At 37.5% G+C, this 23,089-nt stretch overlaps 2 protein-coding genes across 7 annotated transcripts in view; one reads left to right on the top strand and one right to left on the bottom strand.

The window, feature by feature from the left end:
* LOC110830972 (autophagy-related 17) overlaps window positions 1-15,282 on the top strand; it is a 63,962-nt gene extending 48,680 nt beyond the window's left edge. For all 5 annotated transcript variants that reach the window (XM_022066438.2, XM_022066457.2, XM_022066429.2 and 2 more), the window contains exons 17-22: window positions 2,871-3,026; window positions 6,128-6,197; window positions 7,041-7,090; window positions 8,440-8,573; window positions 9,676-9,743; window positions 11,815-15,282. In XM_022066438.2, coding sequence (XP_021922130.2) covers window positions 2,871-3,026; window positions 6,128-6,197; window positions 7,041-7,090; window positions 8,440-8,573; window positions 9,676-9,743; window positions 11,815-12,033 — 697 coding nt within the window. In that variant the 3' untranslated portion in view covers window positions 12,034-15,282. The remainder of the gene's footprint in view (window positions 1-2,870; window positions 3,027-6,127; window positions 6,198-7,040; window positions 7,091-8,439; window positions 8,574-9,675; window positions 9,744-11,814) is intronic.
* Window positions 14,371-23,089, bottom strand: part of gcm (glial cells missing) — a 27,820-nt gene continuing 19,101 nt past the window's right edge. For both annotated transcript variants that reach the window (XM_022066860.2, XM_087353493.1), the window contains exons 6-7: window positions 19,119-19,233; window positions 14,371-18,484 (exon numbers count right to left, since the gene is read on the bottom strand). In XM_022066860.2, coding sequence (XP_021922552.1) covers window positions 17,304-18,484; window positions 19,119-19,233 — 1,296 coding nt within the window. In that variant the 3' untranslated portion in view covers window positions 14,371-17,303. The remainder of the gene's footprint in view (window positions 18,485-19,118; window positions 19,234-23,089) is intronic.

Here is a 23,089-nt window from a genome sequence, read left to right as displayed (position 1 = left end):
TGATTGTGGGTCCGATGATTGGCTTTTTTCTCTTCACCACCACATGCAGACTGACAGGCAGTTTAAAGGTGTCCTCTCATCTGTATTAGTGCATTTGTCAGGATACATGAAACTTTACCTCCAAGCCCCTGTATATTTTCATGCAGGATCAGATTTTAAATACTAGAGCAGGGCGCTCCTTTCGGAGCTCCTACGGGGGGGGGGGGGGGTTGGTCAAGTGTGTAAAACGCAACCAACCTTGTGTAAGAAACTAAACTAACCGCCTCGAATTGAGGGTTAAAACAATAGGGGGTTGGTTGCGTTTCGAAATCTTAAGTAACATGCTAAATTAGCTGCCCTTCGGGGGGTTAGTTAAGTGTCTCATTCAAGTGTTTTATCACTTGAGTAAGAAACTAAACTAAACCCCCCCCCCCCCCCCCCCCGAATGGTGGTTAAAATATTTGACGATCCTCCCTCCGGGTGGGTTGGTTGCGTTTTAAATTCTTGAGTAAGACACTAAACTAACCCCCCTTCGGAAGGGTTAGTTTAAGTCTCATTCAAGTGTTTCAACCATTGAGTAAGAAACTAAATTAACCCTCACTCACGAATGGGGGTTTAAAACACTTGACTAACTCCCCATGCGTTTTAAAATCTTGAGTAAGACACTAAACTAACCCCCTTCGGGGTGTTAATTTAGTGTCTTATTCAAATGTTTTAACCCTTGAAGAACAGTATGACTTGGATGAATATTATTATTATTATCAGATTACCTTTTTGGTGTTGTAACGTCTTCTTTTACTTTTCTTCATTTCTTAAATAGTCTAATGCCGCTGTTCGGAGACGATATAGAGCAGTGATAATGCGACTGGCTTGGTACTAAGCGTTATTTCTTTACTCTGCATTGTTATGTACACGGCATTGTTGTTCCACAACAATTCCGTGTATAAACAAATATAAGGTGATAGTGTTGATGACGTCATTTTTTGACGAAAACGACGACTAATCCTTTCGGAGCGCTTCTTGTAATCTGATATTTTACTTCTTTACGTCGCTGATCAGAGGCCAACTGTTCTTGGTTAGTCAACTATCTACGTCCAACCCCAACCTTAACCTTGCAAGTAATTCCCCCTTCGCTTTTCTTTATTTGTTAAGTAGGTCTTATGTTTTAGTTTTTTACGTCGCTGTTCAGAGGCCAACTGTTCTTGGTTAGTCAACTATCTACTTCCAAACCAACCCTTGCAAGTTTTCGTTTGTTTTCTTCTGCTCTTCTGTTCTTGTTGAATACGTTCTTCTTCTTTTATCAATGTAAGTCTCCCTTCGCTTTTCTTTATTTGTTAAATAGGTCTGATGTTTTAGTTCTTTACGTCGCTGATCAGAGGCCAACTGTTCTTGATCAGTCAACTTTCTACGTCCAACCCCACTCTTGCAAATCTTCGTTTGTTTGTTTTTTGCTCTTCTGTTCTTGTTGAATAAGATTTTCTGCGTTTATCAATGTAAGTCTACCTTCGCTTTTCTTTATTTGTTAAATAGGTCTGATGTTTTAGTTCTTTACCTCGCTGATCAGAGGCCAACTGTTCTTGATCAGTCAACTTTCTGCGTCCAACCCCACTCTTGCAAATCTTCGTTTGTTTGTTTTTTGCTCTTCTGTTTTTGTTGAATAAGTTTTCTACATGTGTTCTTAATATGGTCTCGTTTATCAATTAAGTCTTCTTTCGCTTTTCTTTATTTCTGAAATAGGTCTGTTGTAGTTCTTTACATCGCTGTTTAGAGGCCAACAGTTCTTGTTCAGTCAACTTATTACGTCCAGCCCCACCCTAGCAAATCTTCGTCGTAATATCGATCAAAAGTCAGTTTTCATAATACTTTCGTAATCATAAAGTCAGTTTTCATAATACTTTCTTAATCGTAATATATCGAATGAGTATCAGTTTACCTTGTTGGAGTTGTTAGAGTTGATACTTCAAATAGTTGATAACGTCTTCTTTCACTTTCCTGATGTTTTAGGCCAACTGTCAGTCAATATTCAAGAATGCGACGTGCTGCTTGTAGAGCAGTGATAATGCGACTGGCTTGGTACTAAGCGTTATTTGTTTTCTCGGCATTGTTGTGTTGTACTCGGCATTGTTGTGTTCCACAACAATGCCGAGTATAAAAAACATAAGTTGACATTGTTGATGACGTCATTTTTTGATGACAACGAGGAATCACAAATTTTTATAGTAAGATGAAACAAGGGCAGTGGAATAATGTCAAAATTGTGCTGAGTCTTTAAGAATTTGGTCCTAGATGGTAGAAAACTTGCACTTTGCTCCTACTGAAATTTGAAAATTTGGTTTTAGGGAATTCTTATTTAATCAGAGCTGCAAATTCACATGAAGATTGATTAATTTTTAACAGTTTCTTAACCCTTTGAATGCATCAGTTAAATAATTGTCAGTTCTGATATGTGGTACTAGAGTTTATTTTGGATCTATGGAAAGAGAATCAGTCCAGTTAGCTTCTCTTGCAAATTATAACTTTATTTATCAAGTTGTAGATAAAAGAACAGCCCAAGAATTAGTTTTTATTTTTCAAGGCAAAGAAATTATTGCAAGAATTTCACGATTGAAAAGATTGAAAATGTAAGAAAATGGCAATTATATTTTTTCCTAAGTCTCAAACATGGAGACATTTATATTTTCTTTCCTCCTTTCCCAAGGTCTTGTATAAAGTGCCTGTCTTATAGTGATGACTGAGTAGCCATTAATGTTGGAATAGTATCATACTTTCATATTTTTATATAAGGTTTGGATTCTAATTCTGTTAGTGTGTTTATGTGGTTTTGTCATTTATTTCTGTAATGAAAGTATTGTTATGTAAACATCTTTGAATTGTACCCTATTTCATTGCAGTGGTTATGGTCCTGACTCCAGTGCTGGATCAGCAGTGTGGCCCCTTCTGGATCGTGTGGATGTGCTAGAAGCGCACAAGGTTCTTCAGCAGGCCCAGATGGCAGAGGAGCATGAGAAGAAGGCAGCAGAGATGAATACCTCAGTAGCTGTTGTGCAGTGAGTCACAGACTTTTTCTGACTTATATTCTTGTGGTTAGCTATCCATCCATCTTTCTAAATCTCTGGTAACAGAACCTGAAGCTCAGATACTTCGAGTATCAAGAGTGTCAGCAAGTAGGTTGCTGTAGTGGTAATGCTGTAAATTTATATTGAAGTGGTTTATAGTTTAACTGGTTTTCCTGTTATCCTCACTGAGGGTTGCTTTCTTTTGTGTTTTACACTTAGTTTCTAGGTGAATGTTACCTGCAAATTGGTCATGACTGCCTTGTACCAGTTATGTATCTGCTTTTCACTTATCGCCTCTCACCATTTTATTTAACACTGCAGCTGTTAAAGTATCTTTAAGTGTTCTAGAAATTGATCAATTGATTGAAACTTGTCATTGGACGTGATCCTAAGCCATTTCAGTCTAGTTTTCCCCTCAGACTACATTTCAGTAATCTCCATTTTAATACTACAGTGAAACCTCTATCCATCGTTCCCGGAACTATCGTTTTCCCGGATGCATCGTCCGTTTTGTTCGGTCCCGAATACATCCCATATAAAATAATGTTACATTTTCCCGCTTCTATCGTTCCTCGAACTATCGTTTTATCGCATCGATCGTTCAAAAATCTTAGTCCCGGCCCACAATTTTCCCGCAATGATCGTTTCTGAGAATTTAAAATGCAGATTTTTGAGATAAATTAATACCGAAAGACGCACAATGTTTTTGGAATACACAGTAGCGGTAACCTGTTATGTCGCCCAACCAGCACAGATTCTTTTGGAATGAGGGGTCAGCGGTGCAGGGGTGATAGTTGGAGTGAATGGCGGTGCCCATTGTCAGAAATTTTACGATTTTAATTTGGGTGCACTCATATTTCGTTCCAGCGATGCCAGATGGCATGTGCAGTGTGAATTTCTTCACAAATGCTTTTATTATAAGTACAAAGGAAAGGCGAGCGAAACTTTTTCATTCTTCTGGTTCATATCGTGTCTTCTACAGCTACGTTTCGTTGAGTTCGGCAGTACTGGTACTTCCATTTTTCTTGTTATAGTCCGCGAAGGTTGAGGGAGCGGTGAGGAAGAGGGAGAAACGACGAATGCGAGCCCGAACTTTGCCGAGTTTTGCCGAAGCACACGCTGCATTGGCAAAAGTGAAGTCGTTCTTTTATGCGCATAATATTAGTGAACGTGACGAAGAAAACATTTTGAACGTGGAAAGGGCTCTGTTTTGCCTAAAACGTAAAGTTTCGACAAACCAGTTGTCCATTAAAGACTTTTTTGGTAAAAAGAAGTAACTTTGAAAGAGAAACATTGTTTTTTTTTAAATTTTTAATGCTTTCCCGCATCTATCGTTTTCCCGCATTCATCGTTTTTATTTCCCACCCCCGCCGAAAACGATGCATCGAGGTTTCACTGTATATTTATCCAGATACCATACACCTTTTTAATAAAATGTTTACATATAAAACAGATGCACAACGTATTCAAGGTTTTTATATCAGTAGCATAGTACTACATGTAGGAATATACAAGATGCAGCAGTAGACATCATTTGTGCAAGTTGCATTAGTTATTACATCAAGTGAGAAACAAGAAATTTTTTAAATGGAGCATTTTCTGTGTAAGAAGGCAAGCGAGTGTTGCACTGAGGCATCCTAATGCATGCTGAGAAACCCTGTTAGCATTTGAAAAATAGAATAGTTTGAGGCACTGATATCAACCAAAAATGCTGTTCCCAAAAAGGAGGAAACTAAATAGGAAAGAGGTTATGTGAAAGCAGACCTCTTTCTCTCATAAAGTGGGTGGCAAAAGGATCATTATGGTTCCCACTTTTCATGGTCTTCACACCAGCCAGGATTGTTTCAATAAAAGAATAATCGAGCTAATTTTATTGTTGGATTAAAATTGAATGCATTAATGAGGTTGACTTGGTAGACCAACTACTGTACTATTATTTGAGAGAAGGATGATGAAAAATGGTATATGAATCTATTTATAGGTTTCTGAACACCTTAATTATGAGTTACATGGTAATATACAGAAATAACATTGGGAATAAAACTAATTGTTGATATTCAAAATTCAATATGGATGTCTTCTGGGTTGTTGCACTGTGTAATCTGGTAGAAGTTTACTGATGCTTAGAGGTCCTTGCTGCCTCTGAAATGTTGGTAAACTTCTACCAGACTACATGGCACAACAGCCCAGAAGACATCCATCTCCAGACTCACCACTGTGAAAGCCTCAAATCCTACTATTCAGAATTCTATTAGTTGATGGCCTGACTGTGTTTGAAGTGAGCTAATGATGTGGGACATAGAGTGCCAGTACAACATTATTCAGACAACATAGTGCCACAGCTAAGAGAAGACATTTGTAATTATGCTTCTGCCATGTGAAAAGGAGGCAAGACAGAAATATGGTGCTGTTTGTCAGAAGCATAGGAGGACACTACATATATGCATGTAACGAACTATGTGTGGATCTTTTTTAAAGATTACTATTCTATAAATTTTATGAACTTATTATGCATAAATTTTAAAATTGTTTTGTTCTGATGTCCTCATTTTGTGTACTTCTGAATGTAGTTTAAAAATTAGAAGAAAATAATTATTTCTTGAAGATGTGTTATAGTTGAAGTGAAATATTGAATTTCTAGCTTTCATGTTTTAATATCTTGCCCCCAGGATTGAGTAGGGAGTTTAAATGTCCCATTTCATTTAAGGTTTAACACACCCTAGTAATTGCATTACTGCTCCAGTGACTAATCTTAGTCCATGAATATAATGCATCCCATGTTTTCTTTAGATTCTAAGAATGTTTAGGTCATATGTTTTAGGTCATCCGGTTAGGATAGTGAAATCAAAGAAGTTGTGGTATGCTGTACGTGGCTACAAAATTTTACAGAACTTTAATGGAAATGTATTTGGCTATATGCTTGAAGTAAAACTGTTCCTCATTAGTTCTGAATCCCCACGCTACTGAGAAAACTATCCAGTAAACAAGATTTACTTGTTCTTCTTGCAGTTACCATCATGCTAGAGCATTTATGTTATTGCCACTTGCAGTTTAAGCATGGTATGAATTAGAAGTGTGATATTTGTTGACAGGCAAAGGGTCAGCAGTCGAGATGCAGCTACAAGTCCTGACCCTTCACAACATCGTTTACAGGAGAAGTTGGTGAGTGTCATTTGAATAGAGGCTGTTGATTGTGACATGCTAACAAAAGACCTGAAAATATGTACGAACATTTTCATTGTACTGCAGATTCAGGTGTACTTAGACATACACACAGTGAGGAGCTCTGTAAATTGTACTCTTTACCATGTATGATTGGGATGATCAAATCAAGAAGATTGTAAAGCCAGAAGGGAAGAGGCCACTCAGAAGACCTAGGCACAGCTGAGAGTAAAATATTAAAATTGGTCTTAGGGAAATAGGGTTGTAGGTTGTGGATTGGATTTGTGAGACTCAGGATACAGACTAGTGGCATGCTGTTGTGGACAAAGTGATGAACGTTTAGGTCACATAAAAGGCTTCTCAATAATAACTAACTCTGCTCCTTGAAGTTGGATGGTTTGTCAGTTGGTTAGTCAGTCAGTCAGACACTTTCAAAATTCATAGAGCAGTGATAAGAAGTAATAACAAAGTTTCCCATTTAATGTTTTATGATCTTTTTTCTTTCATTTATATTCTTATTATTTCTTAGTCCTGTCTGCAATATCTGAGTGTGTAGTAAGTTAACTGCTTTTAGTTACTTATCCCCAGAAATTATTTATACTTAAATTTATGATTAGGTTTTTGTTATATATGCAGACGTTTAAAAGATGCCACAAAGTATATGGACATAATTTATCTGTGTACTTAAAAATGATAAGTGTGAAAATAAATCTCATCTTATATTTGCATAAGGGTAGTAATTCAAAGTGGTAGGTGATACTGAAGTAGAGTTACATGAGAACCAGAAAATGTTCTGTATCTCTGTACTTGAACTGGTGTTAACAATTGTGTATCTTGTTGCAGACACAGAGCACAACATCTCTCATTCAGCAAGGGAAGATCAGCATTTCATCGTGAGTATATTCCCATTTATTAGTTGTAGCAGATGCTCCTTGTTATGGACTGTTTCTTCTTCCCTGGCAGTGGTGAAGGAATTTGTGATGCGGGAACACCAATGAGACAGATTTAAAAACATTTACTGACAGAATAATTATGATAATAGCTGGCAGAATGGACCTGCAGCTTAACATGGGTGACCTAGTCATGGTGAGGGAGTAGAAAACTGATGAGATAAAGGAACTTGATTTTGCTGATCGTCATTGTACTTTGAGTTATGTGGCACAGAAGTCCAGTCTATTTACATACCTACTTCCACACATTTGTATGCATTTAATATAAAATACAGGGTTAACACTTAAGTTCTGTTCCAATGTTTGAGAGGAATACTGTAACATGAGAAGTAACAAAGCCTAAAAATTGGAAATGAACATGATTGTTATTAAAAGTGAAGCAAAATAAAAGAACCAATCTTGTTACATTAACGCTATAATGAGGATGTGCATAAATGAAAGAGGGCTATATAGAGCATGAATGTACATTTAAGATTTCAAGTTCTTATGGCAGCGAGTATGATGACAGCTTTCTGGGGTAGTGCACAATGCAGTCTCAGAGTTGACCAACTTTTCAGAGGTACATGCTGCCTCCATCGTCAGGAAAGAATAAGTTGATTATCACCCTGATGATGAAAACAGCACATACCTTTGTAATGTCAATCTACTTGTGTGAGACTTCATGGCACAATATCTCAGAAGGATGTCATCTTCATGATTGTACATGTATGTTCTTTTGAGTTTGCTTTGAGATGTACTCTTATAATTAATTATTTTATTTTTGTATATATTCAGAGTTGTTGCTTTTCATCATTTGATGATTTCTGATTTTTATAGTTTCTGATTACAAAATAAATAGAACAAAATGTTCAATTTCTTAAGGGAGCTAGCTTTCTGATTTCAAACTGAAGGTTCAACTTTATTAATATAGGTTTGCCAGTGGATATGGTTATGATCAACTTCAGTCATTCTTACGTAGTTCACCCATTATTACTAGAAAATGCTGGCAGATTAATCTTGTTTACTTGTTAGTAAAGTTACTGTAGGCTGTATGACAGGATTTAGTTCCAAGGAGGCTTAGCCAACACTGGGAGCAGTATCCTTGTGTGTGTGTAAAGTAGTTGGAGCATGAATCTGACAGCTTGCCTTCATTTACTGTCAAGGCTAAAAATGTGTGGAGCTTTGCCTCCACTGTCCTTGGAGTAGTGGCTAGGCAAAGATGTAACTGTACCTTAACTTTATTCTGTAGAGTGGTTCTTTGCCATTTGATTGTTGGAAGATTAATGTTGCTTATGATAAGTGTGGGATTTCAGGTGCAACATTGGTGATTCAGTTCTGGTGGTGTGGGATGAGGAGCATCGCAACTACACAATCCTGCAGGAGACGGCTACACTCTACTTCTTACACTCGGACTGCTTGGATACACTTGGACTTTGCCCTGGATCTGGTTTGTTCCTCTGGTTTTATTTTACTATTGGAAATTTATCAGTGGTTATTTCTGTTCTCGCTGGACTCATGATCAAGATGTAGTATGGATTTTGGCATTGAACATTTCCTGAACACTAGAAATATGGAGACCATAAAACCTTGATATTAAGACAATTTTTTTCACATTTTAAAATTTCTGAAATCAGGGTGTTTCTTACATTTGATGGAATCTAAGAATCAGTATAGTGTCTTTTTTTCCTGAAAACCTATTACTAAATTAAGGGTGCATCCTACAAGCAGTGGCATTTTAAAATCAAGAAAATGTGGTATTAATATTTTTCACACCTGGTGCAGACTGCAACAAGGGCACCCAGTCCAATGTGGCTCTGCATCCTGTCCAGTGAGTACGACGAGCTTTTCCCCTGTCAATGAAGCAGTCAGGGTGTGAAGGCAACTTCTTACCTCCATTTAGTGCCAAGGATAAGAATTTGTTGAGCTTTGTGTCCACTCTTTGTATGTGCCTATTAGGTGCTCTATCTCTGGCCACTTCACTCGCCAGCTTTGTCAAAAGGCAGAGGATGCCTTCTGTTCTTTCTTTCCCTTTACTCGTAGGGATCAGTGGATGATAAATAGCAGTTATGAACAGTTTGTCCTTTTTCAACTATAAGTGTTAATATACCATGATGTTCGCATACTTCACACAGTACACCTTATAAAATCTCATCAGACATTTTTTATACAACATAATCATAAAATAATAAAAAATTAAACTGTGCCCTGATGATGTAGGCAGCAAGGACCTCTGAAACGTCAATATATTTCTACCAGACTACATGGTGCAACAACCCAGAAGACAGCAATCTACATACTCACTGCCATGAAAACCTCAAATCCTACAACTTGCCAGATACATAACTTGTTCCCATCATTGAGTATCTCACGGGCATTCTATCAAAGCTTCATTCATATTACGTATACTCTGAGAAGCCTGCATCCATTCTGAGTTTCAGTCATATTTGCTGCATGTTGTAATTCTAATAAAGCCTGATGTTTTCATTCTTGATACCATCACTAATATTTTGCTGTTTTTGTCACCTTTTGTGTGTGATTTCTTTTGACAGATGGTTCACCAAGACGGCTGTACAGCACAGGTGAAGTTACTGACAAGGAATATTGCTATGCCAGGAAAGTAAGTGTCACGTGGAGTTCTTAAAAGAGATTTGCTTTGTAGCCATGTTTCCTGAAAGGATAGAAATGTTTGAAAGAGGCATGTGTGTTTGTGATTTTGTGGTCCTTCCATTGTGACCTCTGCTGTTCATAATGTTTTCATACCTTATAGAAATGTTCAGCTTTGTTAAATGATGAATATTTGTATATGCACAGTTTTGTTTTGATATTTTAATTATGTGTAAGAACAATTAGAATCAAAAAGAAATATGTAAATGAAAACAATAGATTTGAAACAAACAGTAAGAACAAAAATATCAGAGATTTGTATAGACACAAGTGAATATAAGGACTCAATGTAGAACTAACTTTGGTTGAATAGAATGGTAATCTATTTACAGATTTGCATAATGTTTTGAGGAGGTGGAAAATTGTGAAATGAGTTTATCAAAGCATAATTTGATTTCAAATAACTTGTGTATTCAGATTTTATTCCTTTAGTAAGCTTATATATTTTTGGTATAAAGTTAGATTTCTTTATTAATTTATGCATTAGTTAATCACTATTTATGCAGTTACATATTCTATGTTAGTTACTTTAGTATGTTCCATTTGTGAGGTTTGTGGTATCACATTTGGCAGTGGATGTGGCATTTGTGCTAAGTTTACCCATTTGCTATATGAGATGAACATGAATGTAAGGATTTACATGGTTTGCTGTTAAAGTTTAGAATTTGAGCAAAATTTGTATTTTGTTGCATTGTTTGTCACTTCAGCAATTGGTATTTGGGGAACTGTGAGAAAAGTTTCATGCATTCCTCAAATTTGTCAATATTCCTAAAAGAAATTTGTGGTGTTTGTCACCGAACTCAGGGCTAGAGAGCCGATAAGAAATCTTATTACATATTTTTTGGTTATGTCTTGTAACTTAAGTTAACCAGACAGAATAAGAAATTTTCTGTATTGTTTTCTGTTCCTAAGTTGTGAAGTTGCCAGGGAACATTCACAGAACTCCTGAAATGGTTTCTGTTTTGATCTTTGGAGAAGTGGCCACAGTGCCAGCGTGGCTCCATTTTGTACTGTTTAATTAGAAATTATCACCATATTTTAACGTAAAGAAATTATCACAGAGTGTAAGATACACAAATATGATGGTGTAATCATAACAAACTGAGTCAATCATATGATCATTTTAAAGGCATACATCTGTCAGTATTGTGATATTTATGTGGTTACAGTAAGTAGTTCAGGTGGCATCTTTAACAAGATAATGAATTGCTTATTTACCATTTACCTACAAACAGGCCATGACTGTGATCTAGAGATAGTTTCATCAGTTTTCCCAACAAAAATCACCCTGAGTTAGCCTTACTGTGCCCAACCCATTCATTCATTGTTGAACAGTTTAATCCCATGTAACCTAACTTGACGTGACAATCAGTAAGCTGGTGCATACCATTGAGTGTAGTGGCTGCACTACTTGTTGTTGGATAATAATTTCTGAACATTTGTAATTTATCCTACCTCATCATAAAATTTACTAAACTTTTATCACTTTCGGACACTAGTTGGTTTAATAGTTATTTACTTATTGTGATAACTAACGTAGGACTGTGAAAGTGGATTTAACGTGACTAAATAACTTCCTACATTACAGTGAAATCCTGATGTAAGGTTTCTAGATCCAAGGTTTTCCCACATTTAGCTTTCATTCTTTGTGATCTCAGCCACAGCTCCTTATAATACAGTACAATATGTGCCCCAGTTTAGTGTTTGTCAGTGTCAATGTAGCGCATTATCCCCATTGAAGGAATGAAATTCAGCTGCATACATGAAACCTGGACCCCAGTTCATTGTTCACATGAACACAGTGTGTGCAGTTTCTCATCATCACCAGTGAGTTTGAAGCTGCAAGAAATATGTGAAGTTTTTTTCACACTTGCTGTTTGTTAAATTCACTTCCCCCCCACCATCACCACCAAAATTGAGATTTCACTATATTTGCATTGATTGCCTTTTGATGAGCTTTTAGTGAAAATTCAGAGTATTCAGTCTTTGCTGAAAGAGGTAACATACTTATTGATGCCTTGCAGTCAGAGAACCGCTACCGAGTGCCAAAGGGAACAAAATTCTATCGAGTACAAGTACAGCCATTGCAGAAGGATTCTTCATTAGTACGAAGCCAACACCATCACCGCCATCATCATTTGCACAGTCAACAGTCAATGACTCAGTCCCAGCAGCAGCTGGTATGCTCACAGCAGGAGGACAGCAGTGCAGTGGTTATGGCAGATGAGAAGTCCAAGTGTTGAGTGAATCGTGGTACCTACTTTTTTATTATTAATCACATTCGAGGGTAAGAAATTTACAGTACCTTCTGTATACCTTTGAATAAAATATTTTTGAATCATCATATGAATAGGATTTTTAACCCAAAAGAAAATTGGTCGTGGGGAAATGGTTAAAATACCTTTGTGAGAGGTATTTTGTTTCCCATCAGACTTCTTCAATAATGTGGTCACTTATATTCTAGTTAATTTGTCACTCATGATGGCAACTTATGTGATAGTTTTTTTGTTTTGAAATTTGCAAGTGGTAGTTCGAAACTTTTAGTGCTTGAGTGGAGGCAGATATACTGTTACTTCAAGATCTCTTGGTAGAAGGGGGTGTTCCAGTGGCTGCCTCTTGGTTCAGATTCCTTTTTTTCTAAAAAGTAATAGGTAATTGCAGTACTGCACGCTGTTCTGTCCTGCCTTGTCTTCTGCTTCTTTCAACTTATGTAAATACCAAAGGAAGATTTTAAATTGGAAGTTTTACTCATATTTGTAATATAAGCCAGTGTTCCATAGTAAATAGTTGCCCCACTTTCTAGTGCTGTAACTTCAATTTTCATTGTAACTTCTTTGTATGGAAATCTGGAATCGAGTTGGAATAGACACTTCTCTTCAAGATGTTTGTGCATGACAACTTTATTCTGGCCATTTCTGTTTCCTCTTATGAGGGAGTGAGTAGGAATAGTTAGATCAGTTTAGAATAATTGAGTTAGACATGAAACATCACAATCACAACTTTATCACACAGAATGGATTTTTACCATCATGTTTTTAATTGAGGATTAAGTGAATGCTGCATCCCTGGAACACAAATTGAACAAAGGAGATGACACTTCATAGAAGATACTTAGAGCTTTATTGATGCTGTGTAGTATATTTTTATTGAGAGGATATTTTTCCTTGCTCTTGTAATGGTTTTTCTTAATTTCTGTCACTGACCAGGAACTATTTTTTCTAGAGTGTGATGTAAAAGCCAAGGCTTGTAAAGCAAACATGTTTGCACTCTGCAGACTGGCACAAATGAATTGGGCGTAGTTGACATCCCAATGTCTTAACTGTGACTAGTACTATTTGTGCATGATTTTCGGGGTTGTGTTTTGTTGGATCTACTCATGAAGTGATTTAAGTTGAATGTAAATGTAATGATGAAAAAAGGAGAATCAGAGGTCTGCAAGACAATGAACATAGGTATTTTTATGTGTTCTTTGCATAAAGTGCATAAAATTAACATAAAATGGGAATATCATGTCTGTTTATCCATCTGCACATTCATTTTGGAGCTGTTGAATGGATTTTAAGATTGTTATTTATGTCTACACTAAAATTTATGGGAAACATTTCATTTCTCAAGGAAGAGATCTTTGGCATTCTTCATATTGCATACAAGACATGACATACAAACTGTCAATTCTCCTACATTTTCCATCTTATTCTTATTTCTTATTCAAAACCTTCTTTAGAGCTCTCGTACTGTTATTTGTTAAGTTGCTTTCCAAGTCTCAAAAATTGTTCCTGTTGCTTTTCTTATTCTGCAGTTTATAATATATGATCATAAATTCAGGTGGTCACCCTAGCATTATGCAAATGGTGATGTTTGTCTTTTAAAATTTGAGTAGACTCACTGTCTGAAATGTTATTCAGTGACAAATTTTGAAAAGATATAAAACCACATGAAATATAGGCTATTTATGTTCTTTGCACTTAATGCACATGATATGATGTGGGATGCCATATTTATCTGTTTGCATATTTAATCTGACCCTCTGCTTTGTATTGATTACCATTATCAACAATTTGACTTGCTGGTTGTGATACTATATTTTGCTCACATTGGCTGTGGACAGGGCAGGTATCAACATAATACAGGCCTTCTAATGACCACCAGATTGGGAAGTTACAAAAAGCAAAGTTCACGCTTTATGTCTGTTCCTTTTAGCAGCAAAACCGACAGGAAATCAGTAAAATAACAGAGTATACACACAATGATACCATGTATGAGTTATAATATTAATGGGTCACTAGCTGGTTGTCAGTTGTGGTAAGTGGAAATCAGAATTTTATAACCCCTTCACCCATTGCCATGTCCACATTTTTATCCACTTTATAGGTTTCATGAACAAAGAATAGTTATCAATGAACTATTATTGCTGAATGTTAAAAATTGGCATAATGGACTGTAAATGTTTGTACAGACATTGTATGAAGTGCTTTTTGTGTGTGTTGACAAATACAGGCAGCCCTGTCACGGAGTGAAACACTGAATCAAATCGACCTGTATTAGACTAATGAGTTCTCGAGCCTTGGCACATAGTTGTGGTGTTTTTATTCTAGAAAGTCGTGGCTATTCAGACCATTTTTTAGACTTGGCTTATTAATCTTGTCATCTTTCAGTATGTTACAATGTTGTTATAGTTTTGGCCCCCCTCCACACTCCACCAAGGGTTCTACCTTTTCATGGGCGGATGACAGACAGTTTCAGTTTTTATATTGGGATCATCAAGCGCCCTCATGATGATTTAGATATAAACCAGTTTAATAAGCTTGGCACAATCTCTGAAGTTCCCATAACTGAGCTTTGTAAATATAATTGTGCAATATGATACTTATAAGGTCAGACAGCAAGCACACGTGTGTGACTGCATGCCTGTGTAAATACAAATATTTATACTAATATATTTTTTCATACGTATTTAAGACCATGTAGGATTATGAAGTGTTCCCCTTATGTTTGACGGCTTCTTTCCTTTGATGAGGATTCTTATATTTATTTCATTATGAGATAAATGGATTTGCTGATGTGAACTTTTTCTGTTACGGTATTTGTACGAGCTAGGCATCAAAGCAGTCCCCACCTTGAACGAGCAGTGTTTAAACATATTGTGCCTAGACAATACCTCCAGACACTTGTCCTTTGATCTTAAGTTGTGACTGTGAGAATGATTGCTCTGTTTATATTAATCTCAGTAAAGGTTGGATAAAGACAGGTGATATTTATCTAAAAGTTGTTTGTTTCTTGAAAACGATGCAGTTCGATAAGTCCTTAAAATATTTATTGAGTGAAAGTCTGTACGTTCCTAATAGGTTTTGTTACTGGAGGTACAAAAGTGTGTGTCCAAAGTGAGGTTTTATACTAATGACAAAGTGTGGCTGAGATGTGAAATATATTGTAATGTCTGCAGCAATTCATCTGTACAAATGTAGTGTAAAATAAAAGTTTTTTATTTGGTAGTACTGCAATTTTCTCCACTAAATAATAAAATATTGCTGTCTGTGGTTCTTACTCCTTACGCGAATTCAGACTTCGATTGGGACTGGTTAGTTACGCAAATGCAGATTTTATGTGGTCAAAACTATATTTTAGTAATGTATCTTTTCTTCTTTACAATTGAAGTTGCTCAGTTGATTACTGGCTTAATAGGATGAATGATGGGGATGATGGTGTTCTGTACCAAAGGTGTCAGGTTCAAGACCACGCGAACTGCCCCACTACTGATGTTCATGCCTTTCCTTTCCCTCGGATCTTAAACTGATAAAACTGTGTAGATATAAGGAATATCATGCTAACATTGCAGTTCACAGGCGTTCTTCCTACCATTGGGGTAACATAATGGTAGACCAGTTCACCACAGAAATTGGCTGCTTCAGTGCTGCATAGACAGGCACAGAGATCAGATACATTGAACAGTCATGAGTGTTGGTAATAACAACAGGCAAGTTAGTATGTCATTCTTTTGGTTCTTGTTTTCATTTCTTGTAATATTTCAGGTTCTCACTGCAAAGAGTATGAGGATTACTCTTCCGTGACACTCTATGTAGTCTGGTAGAAATTGACTGATGTTTCAGAGGTGCTTACTCACTCCATCGTGTGTGTGTGTGCGTGTGTATTTCTTTTTTTACGTCTTGCTTTATGCCTATGCAGGCGCTTGGGGGGAGTGGATAGCTCCTACTCTTTCTTGACCTTGGCACTAGATGGGGGTGAGTGGTCAGCATCACGCCCCAGCCATACTTTACTCACAGGAAAGACCCCAGTATCCATTGGACAGGAGGCTGGGTGAGCCCCAGAGCCAGTCTGATGTAGAGGCTAGAGGAAAAATCCTCTGCTCCCATCAGGGATTGAACCCCAGACATCCAACCTGCAGCTAATCACTATACTGACTGAGCTATCCCAGTTTTCATATATATATATTACAGATAAATTATAATATTTTGTTTAGAAATTATTTGGTTGGCATAAATGCACCATACCAAATGCCTAATGTGTTTAATGCTTGTTTCTGTAGAGAAATTCCATGCCAAAAGAAATATAAATTTAAATGTAAGGACCAGCATTTTGGAGGAACGAATTGCCTCCATCTTCAGGGGAGAATGAGGCAGACAACATGGCATCAGCATTCAGATTACCACAGTCCAAATTTGGACCATGCTAAGAAACCTCGACTCTGACGGAATCTATGTCTCATGTATAAATGTTTTTTAAGAGTGCCACATTATTTTATTTCCTTAAATATGAAAAGTGAGGAGCTTTGTAGTTCATACTCTTCACCAGATATTATTACGTTGATTAAACTGAGGAAGATGAGATGAGTGGGGACATATATCACAAATGGGGGAGATGAGAAATGTGCAAGAAAATTGGTTGGGAAGCCTGAAAGGAAGGGACCACTCAAAAGACTAAATGATATTTGGGAGGATAATTTTGAGATGGATCTTAAGGATATAAGGTTTGGGAGTGTGGATAGTATTCATGAGGCTCAGGTTGGGAACCAGTGACACGCTCTTGTAAACTTGGTAAAGAACTAAGGGGATCCATAAAATGCAGGGATTTCTTGTCTACCTGAGGACACTGTTAACTCCTCAAGAAGGACCTTGTTGCATGGAGTTAGCTAGCTGTAATGACAACAATGAAACTTTTAAATTTTACACTGAAAAATGTGAAAATTTCATTCCAGCAGGAATAGTGTGTGCTGTGTACCAAACCTCTTTTGATTGTTAAAACTAAAAAGTGTGAAAAAATTGTCCGTGTAAATAGTGACCATGAATCAAAGGGTTACATTTAGTCCATGTCAGAATTTAATATTGTGTTTGGTCTCTTCTCCACAGATTTGAAACAATTTTGATTTCTCTGCACTGCTAGAGTAAATACAGAAGAAATTTTGAACAGTGGGCAATGTTTAATTGGCAATTAGTCAACTCAAACAATGCTGGTAGGAACATAAAATACATCTCAAAACACCATACAGAGTGAGTGCTTAGTGCTGAAAATGGGCAAACTGTGTGGCTGAGTGGTATCCCCCCTCACCACATTGTAGTCTGAACTCCCCCAGAGGGTCCTGCATTCTGATGGCTGTCTCGGCGGAGTTTATACCCATTGGGGCATCCCCACAGTACATCCCTACTATAGGGTATTCATAATGAATGTCAGACATTGGAGTTCCTGTTTCGTTATGACACTGAGCGTTGAAGTTTGAGTCTTTGATGTGGAGTCTCGTGTCAAGAACGGTTTCATTTCCTATACAGTTAAACCTGTAGTTTGTCTCACTCTTAGAATCACAGCCAACTGTTTCACTTAGGCTCTGTGCATTCTGCAACTTGTAAGAATCATCGTACTGGTAACTATTGACTGTGTTTGACTCGACTTCATGCATGTCTGTTCTGGACTCGTTCACTGCTGCGTAGTACAATAGCCTGGATTGTTCATCATTAGTAGGTGCTTGTAGCTTGACCCTGTCACTCTCCATTCCATATTCCATCAGACCCGCTGTCTGCTTGGATGCAATGGCGCACTGGATCTTCATGGCGTCATCCTGTGGTGTCCCACACTGGAGCGGTGGCAGAGGATCACATTGTGACATAAAACCGATGCTCCTGCTCATGTCTTCCATGGGGTTTGTGACTATGGTCGTGCTTGTTGTGTCCGGGGAACAGGTGGGAAACCTGCTGGAATTACTGTTGCTCTCGTCAGTGGTGATTGTGGAGGGAGGCAGCATCCAGTATGCTGACTCTGGCTCTGGTTTGACTGGACTTCGATGGATAGTTCCGCTCCCTAGGTCAAGCAGCATCGGAGGGGATCTGGCAATATCTGAGTTCTGGTTGTGATCCTGTTGCAGTATAGGAGCATAACCCTGCGATTTTAGGGGCTGGTCCAACTGGAAAATTTCCTCAGGCTGGAAGAGCTCACCTCCTAGTGGCAGAAAATCATATTGCTGAGGGCACACATTTGTGCCTGTATTTGTATCCTCGAAGTAACTGTTGGTGGCCGTGGAAGAGTCATCCTGATGGTATGGGAATGCGTTGATCTGTAGGTGTTCCTGCAGCCAGTATGAGGGGTCCAGATGAGGGTGTTGGTACTGTGTGCCATGATGCAACTGGGATTGACTTGTTGGTGACCTGTTGCAGATGCACTCAAATGGCGGACAGGAGCATGAAAAACCTGCAATAAAATATGCCATTATCACCAATTTGTTTTCAGATGTTAAATAATCAATTGCGAACATGAATTTAAATAATGAAGTCAGTGTAATGATGGTGGATGCATTCCAGTTCACTAAATTTAATAATATTACATAAATTCTTTGCTGGTTGCATTTCTATTTCCATTGATGTCCATTAATAATACAAAGTAATAGATAATTCAATAAGTTACATAACCATAACTTCAAGTAGTGTCGTATAAGATTTTCCCTCAACAGTTAATAGTCTGATTAAGTTCATTGTTATGGAACCTACAGGTTAATCATTATCATCAAATCATCATCATAAAAGCCCATCCTTGCACTTAACCCTGAAGCATTTCATATCTTCACAACCTAATTTTCTAAGATCAAATTTAATATTATCCTAACTATTTCTAGGTTTCTAACTAAATATTCTATGCATTTGTTGTTTCCTTAGTACAGCCTACAAATCCAGTCCATCTCTTCTCCAAGCTCAAGCCTTGAACGAATGTTTCTTCTTAGTGGTATGCCAGCCCTATTTTGTGTATTTATTAGCAGGCTTGAATTAAGCCACATATCCTATTCCTCAGAGCCCTAGAAGTGGCAGGGACGCTGTGCTGGCACACTTACCTTTCTCAACATCTGAAATTAGAGGTGGAGGTGGGTCCAAAGGACAGAGTAAAGACCTTGGGTTTGTATCTGCATCAAGTTCACTAGGCTGCTTTCCTTCTCGTAGTGACAGCAACTGCAACAGAAACCGTTTATGTCAGTTTGAGTTCTGATCTTCTGGGACTGGACAGATGATATGAAGTACAACAAATCCGGCCTCTTCGAGGGTTTTGCGAGTGTCATGGAACGGTAGATATCTACAACAGAAGATGGCACTTGTGTTTCAATCGATCAATAATCGATAGTGCTATTCGTGTGCTGCCTGATGTGAAGTATGATGTTATCATGAAAATGGCAGCCGAAGTGGGACTGTGGCCACAAGTGGTGTAAATCAATGTGAAAATTCATAAATGATCCACGCAAAGTTTAAGTGAACAAATAACAACATACGTTTTTATGTAACCTTCAGATCGTCTGGACTGTTAAGTTTTCTGTATGAAGAAGTAACCGGCGTAATGTAAGTACTTCATGTTATCCTTGTACTTTTTCATAAGTGTGTTAAAGAACGTGACGCTGAAGATACCATTTTTATTGAAAATTGTGTTCAGTTTCTTCATTGTAATATCATTTATTTTCATTGTCTAAAGAACTGTTGTCACTATGTCAAGGTCCAAACTCCAAAGTTATAAATATGAGGAATCGTTGGAAAATATGTGGTTGTCAGTTGCTTTTAATAAATGCAGTACCTTTTAGAAGGGAGATATGTTTGGTCAACCACGCAGTTTCAGAAGAAAGTGTGTGCGTTTGACGAATTGTGGGCCACAGAGTGCAGCGGTGATGATTGGCTTTTGCGTGTCAAGTCACTTTCGCGCTATCTTAAGCACCCAAAGGACGTAGCGTCGAATAAATGTCTGAGTGAGATCAATTACAGCGCAAAAAGTAATATCGGGAAAGCTTATTCAAAATGATCAGTGCAGTTGAAGGTCACTGTTGCACATGAGGTTGGCATGATCAGCGTTGAAGTACAAGTGAGGGGATAAAATGTTCGAAACAATAAAATCGAATACATACAATAAGAACGACAAATAAGGCGAAAAGGTGAACCACCCATTGAAACATGTCTCAGTGATGTTGAATGCAGTCGTATTTACAAATGCGTCACATGTTTTGCGGATAGCATAACCAGGTGTCTTCCAGGCATAAAACAGTAAGTTATAAGGTGGTACTCTTAACTCATTACAAATCAACGACTTAATTTTTGTTATGAAGTTGCGATCGTAAGCAGACTACGTGATATAGGATTTGAGACTTTCGCGGCGAGTACAATTAATAAAATCTTCTCGGGTAATCAGCCGCGTCAGAACCCTGATGATGGGGACAGAGTTGGTTCCCGAAACGTCGGTTTACTACGGTAACCAGTTGACGCGGCTGATTGCCCGATAAGATTTTATTGAGACTACGTGATCTTCAGTCCGTTGTATGTAAATTTTATATTGATGTTCTCTGGAGCAGGGCTGTGGAGTTGGAATCGGTAAAAATGTACTGACTAAGACCTCGTTATAAAATCTTAAGAACACTTTCGCTACCGTGTGAACCTTACGCTTAGGGTGATTCAATGACGCGTTGAGCGACGTGGTGTGGGGAATAATGCTTTGTAACTTTGGCTCTGGTGCCTTAGAATACAAACTGTCTACAAATCAACCGATTTCTGCAATAACCATTAGACGGAGTCGGAGGTTTTAGTACCGACTCCACAGCCCTGCTCTGGGGAATGAGTAATACAAACACATTTTTACGTGACTTTTGTGGCCAGCCCGCGAATCAACTAGAAGCAAGACTCTTTTGTCGATATGATCATAAAATCTTCGCAATGGCTTTGTGTCGTGCTGGCTTCGACAAAATATCTTCAAAGTTCAAATCCTTGATCACCTGATCGTTGTTTTTCTGTATGATATTTTCAAACTTTCCTTCAGTTTCGTACAAGCATCGGGTGCGCTGTAGAGGGCAGTGAAACGACTGTGTCTGCTGCACCTGGTCGACCAAAACACATCTCTTGCAAGGAAGGATTTACACCGAAGCAGCCAGCAACATGCGACAGGCGATACTACTCGTATATCATATCGCCTTCTTACAATTTACAATACAGCTAGCTATCAATTTGTTAATTTGTTAAAATGTCCGTGAATGAAATGATTGTTCCGTACCAACTTAATAGTTCTGCTGTGATACCCTGCACCAAGATGGTCCATTGCATGATTCATTGAGGCCCATAGCGCTGGTCGATAAATGTGGTTAGGCAGAAAAGCTGCTTTTGATACGTATAGCCTGTCATGTATTGCGTATGGCCTATCTCCTATTGCTTAGTAGTCGCTTCTGTGTGAATCCTGCCTGAGACATTAAATAAAAACTGGGTTAAAGAGTTAGTGTAGCTTTTCCATTTTATTTTAATGTAGTTCAGGATGTATATACTGAAGAATTTGTTTCTTTTATGTTATGTAAATATGACCTAGAATATTGCTTACTATTTTTGATCAATGTTCGTGAATATATTTTGAACACTTCAGTATTAAGAAAACACATTGGTATTGCAATGATTACCGGATAACGTACATACTGGGGCTTACATCTTGAATGATTTTATAACGTCTTATTAAGTGCAATATAAATTAAGAATATGATGGATAGAGCATAAATAATAGGAAAGTAGTGGTCTTGAGTTCAGCCTGCTTTGTTAATGGCACGCAATAAAGTTCCTTGCTTGAGGAATAATTCATCAGTGAACTTCGCTTTTATCGAAAATCGTGTTGCATATGTACAACGGACTAAGTTGCAGTCGATTTATAATCGATAATTTCATATTTCGTAACTCCATCGTTAGTCGATCAGGGAGAACGTTAAGCAATGTAATTGTAGTTAATTCGGACGTTTTATGACGCTTGTATGGTGCACAGTCAAGGTGGAGAAAAAGTTTTCGAGGCTCATGCGTGTTCTGGAAAAAATAACGATTGATGTATCGAAAGAAATGCCGAAGGTGGAATACGACTTGAGTTATGGGCTAAAGACGTACGAATTACACGTACACAATGTAGCAATTCTTGAACGATCCGTGGAAAGTCTGAGTGACATGAGCGGTACGCTTTAGGTGGGAATTAGAATATCTAGACCAGCGTTTCTCAACAGGGGTTCCCCGGAACCTTAGGGTTCCGCGAGAAATAGTGATGAATAGGCTAATCATATGTAAATGTATTTTTGAGTCATTTTTATGTTTAATTTTATATTCGTAATTTTACTATACACGTACGACATATTCTCGGATAATTTTTGTTTATTATAATAAAGTCTTCAACCTGTTATGTCATTTAGAAATATAATGATCATAAGAAATATATTTAGCGACGTCTATACGTGGCGGATTCACGTATCATCGATTGACTGAAGTAAATTTTATTATTTAAATTGGCCTCAAAAATAACATTTCCTTGACACATATATTTGTTCATATGACATTTTACTTTGATTTACCTTATGCTTTTTCAACATTGTCAATAAACTATTTAGTTATTGTAGTAGTTATTATCTGTTTTCGTTTTGTTTGTGTGTGATATATACGATATTGGTTATTTATGTTTATTTTTTGTGTGAATGAAAACCTCCGTATGAGGTCTCTTGAACAGGCAGTTCGATTTCAGTTTCTTTTTCCCCAATAAACTCGAGAAACACGTAAGTTATTTTTTGCTTAAACCAGCTATCAGAAAAAATATATTATGTTTTCCTTATGAACTTTAAGTTTATAGAAGAGAAAGAAAGATATTAATAATGATATACAATAATTTTTATATAGGGGTTCCCTGAGACATGAATATTATTTCAAGGGTTCCGCAAGGGTAAAATGATGAGAAACGCTGGTCTAGACAGTTGAGTTAGATCTATTGTACAAGAAAGCCAGTCGGAGTAATGTGCAGTGGTCGCGACCATTTTGACACGCTAATAAC

Source organism: Zootermopsis nevadensis, unplaced genomic scaffold (genome assembly GCF_977971745.1).
Source record: "Zootermopsis nevadensis isolate Lab colony 2312 unplaced genomic scaffold, Znev_1.0 Znev_ptg000022l, whole genome shotgun sequence".
Taxonomy (NCBI): domain Eukaryota; kingdom Metazoa; phylum Arthropoda; class Insecta; order Blattodea; family Termopsidae; genus Zootermopsis; species Zootermopsis nevadensis.
Note: the sequence above shows the minus strand (reverse complement) of the source record. Positions and strands in the feature narration are given on the sequence as shown.